We start from the raw sequence: 12,346 nt of genomic DNA, 5'->3' as shown, positions 1-12,346 counted from the left end.
AAAAAAAAAATCTAAGCATGAATTTAAAAAAGTTTCCATTCATGTACAAGCTATAATAAATCATATAGAACAGTCACTGGGATAATTTCATTCTTTAACCATAGGAGCCGTTTCAGAATGACACCACTTTGCACATGACAACAGGGCTTGTCGTGATTGGCTCTCATTGAAGAATCACTAACATCCTTCCAATCAAGTGCGTTTCCCTCATATGAATCAGAGAAGCTGATGCAGGCAGCCAATTAAGTTTTAGCACATACATCAATACATACCTACCACTAGGACCGTACATGTTGGAACAACGTCACAAAACAATAATAATCTTAATTAAATATACTGCCTGTGAATTATACTGTTCCGGGGTTACAGTAGCGTATCTGTAGTGATCCTGTACTGTCCTCAAGCCAAATCGGAGCAATCACACTCCACTCAATGACCACAATAAAATACTTCAATAGCCTCCACACACAGACAGCGCAGTTAATCATTCCGTGTATTGAGTAAAAATCTGGCATGCTCAAACAGTGGGAATGGCAGATACCAGGCAGGGGACGAGGCTACTGACTGAACAGACTTATTTAGGGGTAGAAATAGGAGGCGGGAACCCAGTAACTGGGTCAAACTCTCTGCCAACTGTGGGAGGGGGGGCAGGGCAGTCCCTTACCTTCTCGACAAACGCTGACTTTAAGCACCCCGGTGCCGAGACAGTCTCCAGCTGGCACACAGAAGCCCTCATTAGTGGGATTGTCTTTGGGGTTCATGAGAACGTCGTTAGGGGGAGCGAAGCGGTATGCCTGGATGCCTTTCACCTCTACGTCTTTCACGTAGGCTAGATGGATAGATCTAAAAGGAGAAAAGAAAAAAAAAATGAAGTATTGTCAAGAAGTCTAAATAAACCGCTTCCTCTTATTCTTCTTTATTCTTGGTTAGTTGGAACTATACACATTCATAAGTGACATGAACAAGATGATCACTTCCTGTATAATCATTTCTTAAAGCCTCCCAAGGATTTCCAGGTACCGTCGACTTTCCCCACATGTTTTGAGCTCATTAACAGCCTTATCAAAAGCTGTAATAGCCACAACAGTGTCCTTATCAGCGTGTGTATGTGTGTGTGCGTAGTATATGACTCAGGTGCAATTTACTAACTTATCACTGGGAGTTCCGGTATTTGCCCTGCCCGGATACTTTGACTGTAAACACATTTATAACCACAAAAGTAACATACCTGCAAAGATCAGCAGCAAAGATGTAGAGCAGCTCGTTCCTGTTTATCAGAGGGTGGAAGACCGCACCGTCCGTACCGTTGATCATGTTGCTCTGATTGGAAGACCACCACGACATTTCCCTATTGATCAAGAAGAACACTGCTGAAATTAGTGTTGGTTGTAGCTGCAAGTATGCACATTTACTAGGAGTACTGTACTTAAGTGCAGTTTTGAACTACTTCTACCCAACTCTGTTCATTTTATGCCAATTTATACTTCTACATCACCACAATTCAGAGGAAACATTGCACTTTTTACTCCACTACGTTTTCCATAAAACAAACCCATGGTCATCTTATGAAAACACTGTAGTGTTAGGAATTTAACCAAGAAAGTAATGTTTAACAATCTCAGTTGTTAGCATTTGGACTGTGATGAAATATCAAACGGTCCAAAGGGATATCCTTAAATAACTTGTTTTGTCTGACCAACAGTCAGACACCCAAAAAGATTCAATTTACTAAAATGTATGACAGAGACATGCTTTAAATTTAAACTGAAGCTGAACGTTGGGATTTTTTGGGTAAAAAAATAACAAAAAGACCACTTTCCTGCAGAATGAGCACTTTTACCTTTGATTCTTTAACAGCATTTTGCTGCTAATACCTTTAGTAGTTTTACTTAAATGAGACTTAGTGCAAGAAGTATTTTATTGCAAGTGTTAGTACTCAGTACTTATACTTCATAGGGGAATTTGAGTATTTTCTAAATTTCAATTTTTAAATTGAAATTTGCGCTACATTTGGCGCAGCCTTCATAGACCTTTTGATACAGAAACGCTGAAGTTAAGGTTAGTTGTGCTACAGCAACAAAGAGTCCTATACTTTGGTCCACACACTGCACCTTGCAGACCATCGGGTCTGCAGTAGTCTGGCTCAATGAATGTACAGTACATTGCTGTGATGAAGCCTGACATACAGTGCGCGTCTCTCACGTGCCGGATGTTCCTTTTCATAATGCCGCCCAGGACAGTAGCCGTACTGCAGCGCTGACAGTGCTGTGGAGATTGGTCTGGCAAAGCGAGACTAGGCCTGCAGTAACCATTTTGACCGGGGACGACTACTGCCAGCCAAAGAGGAGAAGAAATCCTATACTAAAGCATATTTTCTTAAAAAGAAAAACGCTGTTCCAAGAGTGGAGAGCTGTAGACAGAGCGGAGGTAAGTGAATTCTAGTAGCTTAAATTACTGTCTTGACCTGGCATCAGAAAGATGACAGACAGCATGGAAGGGCGTTTGCCCTAGAGCTATATTGCAGCCTAGTTCATGGCTGCCGGTTACAGCGTTCTCACTCAAGGCTGGACCAATTTCATAGAACTAGTCACAAATGCATGGTAAAATATGGTTATGGTTGAAAAATACCAAAATTCCCCTCTGAGTAAAGAATCTGAATGCTTCTTCTACAACTGAAATCTGCATGCACATGCTGATTACATTCAAAGTACAATGTCACTTCAGATACAGTAACCAAACATTCATTTTGCAATAATGTTCTACCTAAAGCCGGCAGAGCAAAGGCTTTCTCCTTTGGACTTTCCAATACAGGTTGTGAAACTACTGCAGGTGAATTTGATTACCATGACTGGGTTGAAGCAGAAGCCATGTGCGGACAAGAGAGAGTGTTTCCTGTCACTTAGGAAAGCAGGAAATAAGGGGAAAATCTGCCTTAAAGACTTTTACCTAAGGCCGTTCCACGTGTCGATCTTGCCATAATCCAAGTAGTTCTCCTCGCCGGTGTGAAACACAAACTCTCCTTCATGGGTGCCATTTTTCTGCAGAAAACAAGACGAGTTTCAGAGAAAGCTGCTGTGACAGACAACTCTTCAGGATACAGTGGAGAGTCTGAAACCGTGTTTTTGTCTACTGACAAAGGACAATGCAAATTGTGAAAGAAACATGGCTTTGTTCTTTGTTACCATTAGCATGGCGCTTAGCATATTCTCACCAGACTCTAACACAGTAAAGCATTAGCAATTGATCCAAACAAAACTGTTGTTTTTTTTCCTTCTAGTGAAAAACTGCTGCACTCAGGATCACAAGGCTGCTGTTGCCAAGGTACGTGCCAAGTTGCAGGCGTTGCTCTATAAACAGGAAGTACAATCATCTTCCATCAGCATGTGGCCAATCTCACTTCTCTTACATGACGGTGCAAAAGCCTCATGTGTTGTTTTAGTAGCCGCTAATGACCAGCACGCAACACGCTTTTCTAAGGGTCTTTGCCCTACAATAACCCCAATTTTGTCTCTGGAAAGATATTCAGGAAAGTTAGTAAAAACATATCTTGCCACTACGCTTACCTTCCACATTAGTCCAAAATGTTCGTCCACTTCGGGCTTCATGGAATGCACCTTTGAGAGAAGAGGGTCTTTGAAGCCCCACAGAACCTCGTGGACAGTGCGGGTCATGAACACCTCGACGCCCAGGCTGTTAATGTACATGGAAACAAATGTCCGCAGGATGAAGGAGTACGAGTTCAGCTCATTCATGATCGCCTGAGGACAAAAAAAAGTTTTAGAGACTCAAGAAATTGGCTTCCTTTTTGTGAGATATCTCAGGGTAAATGCTGCATTTAAGTTCCGTTTGTCTTGGCTTGATATGAAGTTTGTACGTCCAACATATCAAAATGGCACAATAAAACTAAGAGGACAATGGCGTGGCATGTGTTACGGGAATAATGTGACAAAACCAAAATACACACGCCAATCAAATGACTTAACACACAAATGTAAGGGACATGATTACTGGCTGCTGCCGATCATAATAACACACTTTATCCTGTCCAGACACAATGTCTTACCACAAACGGGATGTTGACAGTCCTGATGATGTCAACCTCGGGGTTACCGGCTGACTTCTCGGGCACAAATACAAAGGTTTTTGGGTTCAGGGCATAAAGCTTGGTGCCGTTCTCCAGGAAAGTTACATTCTCCCGTGGCCTGTATTCCCTGGTGTGGAAAGTTCAGTTAGTCCAGATGTCTTTTGTTTTCATTTCACACAGCAGTAACAAAATAATCAGTCATAAACCAGATGCAAGAGGACTTTCCTTAAACAGGACTTTTCACGAACATGGCTAAAATGATAAGTTTCCATCACTTAATATTTCACACGTTCACAGTTGCAGCTTTTTTGGTTTAGGTCCTCATATCAAACCTACCTGTAAGTATAAGGTCCGATTTGTTTAACAGCTGCCTTCCCGCCTGCCAAGAACACTTCTGGATTGGTCACATTGAAGAAGTAATACTCCATATAAACAGGTGGAGGTGGATTCTTCCATGATTCAAACACTTGGCTCTTCTCTGTCAAAGTAATTTCCTATCAACAAAAAAGAAATACATATTCAGATTGAGAAACAACAAAACCAGTGTTGAAATGAGGAGTTTGGAGAAATTTGGTACTTTAGTGGAACAATATTTTGTTCAGGTTAGTGCACTTTCAAAGCTCCTCAATGGTCTGAATGAGGGCCATCTTAGAGCACACAAGGCACTTTTCTGCAAAGAGCTGGTGTCAGGCCAAGAACCCAGAGGAAAGCTGAGAAAAGTCCTTCATAGCTGCAAAAACATCAGGACAAGCAGAATATTTTAGCAAATACTGCACCCAGTCTCTGAACTCAGCAAGCATGGGCAAGGATCTGACTGATTACTACTAGTCAGCCCACACAACACAGCAACGTGTTGCAATGATAAACATGGCTTCACTGCAGCATTAGCCATCCAATTACATGCTGGATGTCAGGTGATATTTTTAATTTATTTATTTTATTCAGACTACACAAGCCAAATTTGTCACCTTCCTAAAATAATGACTCAAGACATTTGACAAAAAATGATTTTCTTGCCTAAATCATCTCATGGGGCTGGCCACCTCTGATATTATTGCCTACCATCCTCAGTTGAACAGGTCATGTGATTCTAGACCTTTAGCATAATGGCCTATGTCAAGAGTGTGACTAAGGTCCTTTTATTTTGCGTAAGTCAAAACACAACGTGACTTACGCAATTTTACAAGCTTTTCTAAATGGCAGCCGCTTCAAGAAGAACAAAAAAATCTACCACTCAAGTTATTTCCATGATTCAGGGCTCATCCTCGATTGGTAAGTGATGAGGTTTCTGTACACTGACTGTTGACAGAGTCACAAAAGGCATTAATTCCTCTTACGTTGCATAATTGACAGACATTGTTATTAGTACATTATTACTATAGTTATTAGTAAAAAAATCATAACACTTTTGAGTAAAATAAATCTATATAAAAATATAAAATTCAGTATTTGGTTCAGTTTTTGCATTTTCTGAAAAACCTGAAAAAAAAAAAAAAAGACCTATGCCATTATTTTAGGAAGGTGATGCAATGCAACCACAGAGAAGTAGAAGATGGATTCACTCCGAGTGGCTTCCAAGAGGTTTTGACTGATCATGTGGAGAAAAAAAAAAAAAAAAAAGCCTGAGAGTTGAAGTCAATAGTAAGTTCCCTTGTATGGCACAAGTCTGGCTGCCACAAGTCTGGACATGAGCAACAGAAACCATTCACTTCACCATTCAACTGTAGAAAAACAGCCCTAATTCATCTCAGTAACAGCTTCCAGTATGTTCACTGAAGGAGTTTGTCGGTAAGGAAAATAAGAAATCATTTTTATGTTCTTGGGGTGTATTTTTAAACTTGGGAAAGGATAAATGACCCACTTCCTCTCGTGTTTCTTTCATGGTGATTTCCTGAACACCTTTTGTCTCCTCTCCTGAGTACTGTGAGGGGCACCTCAGAGAGGCTATACATTGTCTTCTGTAGTCAGTTGTCGTTAAGGAAATACAGTTTAGGGTGTGGCTGGCACTTCCTGTTTGGGTTACAGCTTGTTTTGTTCTATAGAATTGTTCTCCTAGTTTTGTTTCATCATCTCTCCTTTGCTACTTCACAAAAACCCACATTAGATCTCAGAGGGGTACACCCAAAATAGGTTCAAGTAACTAAACGGAAGAAGACACTGCAGCTGAGGGAAAAAAAGCTAATTTCGGTTCAGGGTAAGGGTCAGTTGAGATTATGAATTATACGCTTTACCCTTACACCATTTGGACATATTACAAATCGTGTCTGTCTGACAAATGCTCATCTCAATGTACTAGAGCCAAAATTACGGCTTCAAATGTCTTGTTTTGTCAAACTAACAAGCTTTACAATGATATAGAACAGAAAAACAGCAAATCCTCACATACAGTAACAGCTGTTGCATTGCACAATCTCAAATTCGACATTCAAATTATGTTGACATCACAGCTGCGTAACTACGGACAACAAAAATGGAACTTGAGGTATTTAAGATGTGGGATTCTCCTGAGTCTTCAGAATCATTTATTCTGCCTTGTAAGAGCTGAAGTGAAACCAGGTAATGCTTCAGAGGCGCATGACCAACATGAGCAGTCAGCGCTCTATAGGACTTGTATGAAACATCATGCCAATACAGCACAAATTACCTAATTTGTTCCCTTTCAAAAACAAACTGCAAACGCTCACTTTGGAAACAGGCTTGTGCCTCGTCTGGCTTTCCCCCCGCAGCATTATGTGTGACTGTAGTAGCCTGCATGAATCCCTGTTTGTTCACCTTGAACAAAGGCCTTTTAAAAAGGCCTTCATCAGAGTTAGGCCTATATGAACATAATTTATCTCTCAGAAAAAAACCTTGATCTATCACAAACAGAAAAACAGATGAGGGACAAAGTGGATAGGTTTGTCAGTGCAATCAAAATACAGTGTTATTAATTCCGTGGTAGGAAGGTTGAACAAGGACTCAAACCAAACAAAGTGAACCGGCTCTTGGACAAACACCTTCAGGCACTGTAGCTTAGGTTTTGTGTGACACGGTCCTGCTTTGAACAGCATGTGGAAAAATAGTTAAAAAAACAACAAAAAACCAAACAAAAACATAATTAAATTCATGAAAATCTTCTCAGCTGTGAGGGAGATTCTACATCCAAGCGGTCCGTCATTGGCTCCTTTTGAGCTAAAACACACTGTTTTACCAGCGTGACCTTGTTCTTGAACGTACTAAAGCTCAGTCAGTCATACTACCTTGAAAAGTCTCCTCTTCCTAACAGGGCTAAGAGGAGTGGCATGAGTGGGTGTTGTTCTTTTTTAGTTTCCTTGTCTGAGCAGAACAACTCGGGATAGGCCGAGGCTGGAACAACAACAACCAGGCACATCAAGGTTGCTCGCAGGCAGAAATCATGTCCCCAGGGCCAAGAAGTCTGTCAAATTCCTTGCATGGCTTTAAGCGCTGCCTCCATCCACACCCAGCTCAGACATACAGAGCTGGTATCCTGGAGGTGCGTTTGTCCCAAACAACTAGGCTACATCATTATTACAGAGAGCCACATTCAAACTTCAGATTAGGTAGATTTTTTGGAGTCCGTTCAATATGTCTGGGCACGACTAATTCAATGGGAAAGACTGTGGTTTAAGAGGATTAGCTAGGCTGTCATTTCATGTAATAGCCAGCCACATTGGAATTCTCCCCCCCCCCCGTTTTTAATTTGGGTCCCCTGGGTCACTGCAGTGATTCAGAATGATGCACAAATAAGACCCAGACCTAATTTTAACTACAGGAGGGGCAAACCGTGTCAGGGAGGAAGCTGTTTGTGAGTCCCCTACTTGGACAAATAGTGTGTTGAGCTTTTCTGCTTAGCTTTTTCCTCTTTCTTAAGGGGGGGAGCGACTTTAAAAGTACAGTTTATGGAGTTCCACAGAAGAAACCAAAACACAGTGATTCAAGTTAATTAAAAGGAATGTGAGGTATTTTCAAGGGAAGAGAGAAGGTCTGCAGCGTGGGATAGGGTGTCAGCTGCCAGCACCCCCTCCCCATCAGGTTGCCACCCCATCGCCCCTGTATGCGGACACCATTCCACCAATCTAACCAAATTTTTAGGTAAAATTTAAATCCAACTCAGGTCAGAAACTGTTTAGCCCTTCAAAACTCCAACATGAGGAAAAGGTCAACTAGCTGACTAAAATAAAGCCTGTGTGTAGGTTTTCCGAATTAAGTCCCAAAACAGGGAAAGCGCTGATCAAGGTTTGATCAATTTGTGAAGCAGTGAAGACTCAAAATAGACTAATATGACAATTGAATAAACATACGCATCCGGAATTTGATGGTCAATCATTTTACCCTTGAAGTACGTTAACGTTTTATATCACCAATGGTCAATTAAATGAATGCGGATTTGTATGATTTATACAAGTTGGACAGATGGATGTCTGCTTCTCATCCTCCTCTTGCCACACCATGTAGAACTTAAAGATGTACCACCACTGGAAGTCAGGAGACTGCCTGACTCGCCTGTCCACTCAGTCAGGCTCCCTTCCCCCCCATTCCTCCAGACCAGCACACCTCCCCCTTAACCACCGTGTCCCAGCTGGCTGAGATTTCTTCTACTACTACTACTACTACCCCCCCCTTAGTACCACCGGTAACCCTCCCCTGAATAGTCAACCACAATGAAGTCAGTGTATCAAGCCCTTATACACAGAAATGTGTCACTGGGTCATGCGCACAGCACTGGACAGGTTAACTAAACGCCATCAGCCAGCAGAAAGAACATGCCGTGCCTTTACCTCATTTCTCCACACACCCTTACATTCAATAAAAAGCTACTTGAATCATGTGATGACTTGTCAAATCATATAAACGCTGCAGATCCGTAAAGGGATGTAAAAGGACATCCATAGCCTACCTATGCCATTAAACGGCTAAGGTGAACTCACCTCTGAAAGTCACACAATCATAATTCCCCTTGTGGGAGTTACAGGGGATTTCTACCTGAAGACTGTTTATTTATTGTGTAACATTCAAACTATACATGCTGATTGACTGATTGATTAATCCATCAGGTCTCGATGCAAGCTTGAACCAAACCCCGAAGCTGCACAGCCCTGTAACGGGACTTGACCACTGCACAGCCTCGGATCATGCAGATTCATGAAGGTAAACGCTTTGGCTTCATCGCACTGAGCTGGAGCTGCAAAATGCAGCAAATTAGAAATGACTACTAATAAACGGCTAAACATGATTTACTTTACACAGCGAGTGTAATGTGTGACACTGAATGTAGGTTAATATTACGACCAGTGATATGCTAAATCCGCATGATCGACCACTGCAGATGACATTCTTTACCATTTAAAACCCTTCAAGTGTGACAGACGAGAGAAGTGTGTAAGGAGGGGTAAACATTGAAAACCAATGGTTTTTTTTTTTTTTTTTTTTTGGGGAAAGAGAGTACAACTCACCTTTTTTAACCGGCTGTGGATCAATGTTTGGAAGACTTGAGCCACGACCAGGGCGATCCCCAGTATCAGGAGGTGAGCACACACGATCCCGGTGGCGTAAATGGCACAGGACCTCCGAGTCATGATGCCAGGGGTGGATGGGCTGTCCTCTCGGAGTGAATACAAAAAAAAAAAAAAAAAAACTTCACTGAAGTCGATGACAACGTCCCAAAAAACTATATAAATTCAACTAAAGATGTGTTGGACCGTGAAACCTCGACCCGCCGTCTCGTGAGCAGCAGCTGGTGTTTAAACTTCTCTCTTTACCGCCCTGTGGACTGGTCTTCACGGTGAGGCTGGGGGTACATAAAAATAATCAAAAATGTTGGCACTTGTCATCAAAAAGCGAGATAACACTTAAAGCTAAAGAGAAAGAGAGGACTAAGCTGCTCGGAGACGGGGGTGAAATGAAACAGCAGCTCTCAGCACATCGTAGAAGAAGAGCTGTCCACCTCCTCCCCTTCCTCTACGTATTAATGAACTCGGTCAGGCGAACAGCTCGTTCAGGAGGATGTATGGGCGGTGGGTGTGTCTATGTGTGTAACAGAAAGAAAGCCAGTGATGGTAGGCTACTTTGCTTACTTGGCTTTTATCACCATGCAATAAAACATCATGAATCAACTCAAACAAAACGCAGAATTTTCTTTTCATGTACTTATTTGTGTGCGCCAATTATCACACACTTTGTTTGTAAGTTACTTAAGAACGCTTTGTTTTTACACGATGATTTACTGCTGTGATATTTATAAGTTACTTGCGTACATGGTTTTGAATTAGCAGCAGCGTGCTTTTATCGTGGTATTTCAGCTGCATGGCCACTATTTTAATGAGTGTGTTCATGCACATGTCACACATGTTCAGGGGCAATAATTTAAAATGACACGTTCACATACATACATACTACACCATCACTACGCTAAAGATATGGAGATCCGTTACCTTTTATACGGAATCCGCTATGTCGCCTCATCGCGTCTCCTTAAATAAGCTCAGCGTGGACATGAATAATGTTCCATTCAAGCAACCAACGGCCGTTGACGCGAGCCCTTTGTTCGAGCTGCTCGAGCTCTGATTGGCTACTGCCCTCCCGGACCACCGTCTCGAGACCACCCCTTCTACACGCTGATTGGTCAGACGCTGGTGTGTGCGATGCTGAAGTTGATCGACTGATTTCGAGGCGGGGCTCCCATAAAGGGGGAACCGACCGACGACGTGATGCTTTCCATCGACAGAGAGAGGATGTTCAGTGGCTGCGGTAGAGCCCACGTAAACCACATATTATGTTGTGGAGGAATAACAGAAAAATGTGGATGACAAATGGCCTGCATTATAGTCATCATGAGGCAAACTACCACTAAATATTGACAACAAAATACCTCAAATGTAGCCTATACAAAAGCAATTAAGGTCCTCTTCATGAAGGAAACATGTCGCTGCAGGGCAGCAAGACAGTTGATCAACAGAGTTGTTGACAGCACTGAATTTAACCTTGACACTAACATACATACACAAAACACTGACTGTTAATATGTGTAGGGTAGATTACACTTGAATATGTGTTTTCAGCCAAAAACAAAACTACACTTCATAGGATGTAGGCTACTCTCCAGCTTGAATGCTAAACTTCAATGTGCAGTTCTGCAAACAGGATTTTGCAGCAACTTAAATGGATTGGTATGAAGTGACTGTTGATATTTCTTGTTGGAAAGTAAAACGTTTTGAAGTCTTTTTATTATTGAGTATCTTCCAACCATATCCAAGTAACAGTAACATTTCATTAAAGGCCTTGAAAAACTGTTATCTCAGTCAGGTTCTTCTTCTTCAAAAAGATGCTTTTAATGTAATTTTTGTGCAAAACTTGGCATTGGAAATTCATTAGAATTAACAAAGCACTAGTGCTGAATAGCTGCGTTCCAAAAATCAAGCCTGCATCTACAGGCTTTTTTTTAAAATGGTTTCACGTGCAGAATGTCACTGAAAGAGATGCAAGACAAACTAAACGGCCATCTTGCTTCTCCTTGCATGTCTGTGCCCAGGGGCCCATTTTCTAATAATCTGTTCATGCGCAGCAATCATGTCAAATACAACTGTGAATGCAGTAGGCTTTGAATTCACCGTGCATGACTCTGACCACATGTTTTGGTGAAAGCAGTTTGTTATTGGCAAACACGTGCGATAATCTTTAATTTGTCAATTGTAACAAAGATGGTGTAAATTGTCAAGTTGATATTGTAGAAAGAAATACAGCAATTACATTAACTTTGCAGCTACACTCCAAAAAAATCTATTTTCTACAGCGCAGCAAACATCTGCACCGTGCAGCATTTGGCTGGTGGTTGAACTGTTTCCTCAGAGCTTTGGTCCAGTAAATATAGATTTTTGATCGTTGCTAAATTTTCTGTGGTTATTTCCACTATGATTTGGTTTGGGCAGCAGTAGGAGCTCTGGTAGGGAAGTAATACTCTGTTCACAATGGTAATGGCAAAAGTTGAAATGCAAATTAGTTTTTTTATAATGGGAAAACTTAAATATGGTACTGTCGCATCAAACTGTCATGTTGCATCAATGCACTTGTAGATAATGAAGCCACTTTGAAAGAAAGCATGGAAAATGCACTTGAACGTCAACCGGTGTAATTCATACTGAAGTTAAAGAAGTTTCCCACCTCTAAATCCCATCAGTTCTTCACAACGCAGAACTTTTGAATGTGTTTCCAGAATCTGGTCAACAGATGACCAAGTACTTTTTTTTAATTTAAGATTTTTTTTGG

General features: G+C 41.5%; 1 protein-coding gene across 3 annotated transcripts in view; it reads right to left on the bottom strand.

Annotated features, from left to right (window-relative positions):
• scarb2a (scavenger receptor class B, member 2a) overlaps positions 1 to 10,061 on the bottom strand; it is a 15,514-nt gene extending 5,453 nt beyond the window's left edge. For all 3 annotated transcript variants that reach the window (XM_032515521.1, XM_032515523.1, XM_032515522.1), the window contains exons 1-7: positions 9,538 to 10,061; positions 4,421 to 4,578; positions 4,064 to 4,211; positions 3,564 to 3,758; positions 2,947 to 3,038; positions 1,229 to 1,348; positions 665 to 843 (exon numbers count right to left, since the gene is read on the bottom strand). In XM_032515521.1, the coding sequence (XP_032371412.1) occupies positions 665 to 843; positions 1,229 to 1,348; positions 2,947 to 3,038; positions 3,564 to 3,758; positions 4,064 to 4,211; positions 4,421 to 4,578; positions 9,538 to 9,660 (1,015 nt within the window). In that variant the 5' untranslated portion in view covers positions 9,661 to 10,061. The remainder of the gene's footprint in view (positions 1 to 664; positions 844 to 1,228; positions 1,349 to 2,946; positions 3,039 to 3,563; positions 3,759 to 4,063; positions 4,212 to 4,420; positions 4,579 to 9,537) is intronic.
• Between the last annotated feature and the right edge of the window lie 2,285 nt (positions 10,062 to 12,346).

Source organism: Etheostoma spectabile, chromosome 5, assembly GCF_008692095.1.
Source record: "Etheostoma spectabile isolate EspeVRDwgs_2016 chromosome 5, UIUC_Espe_1.0, whole genome shotgun sequence".
NCBI classification, from domain to species: Eukaryota; Metazoa; Chordata; class Actinopteri; order Perciformes; family Percidae; genus Etheostoma; species Etheostoma spectabile.
This window is presented reverse-complemented; position numbering and strand designations above follow the sequence as displayed.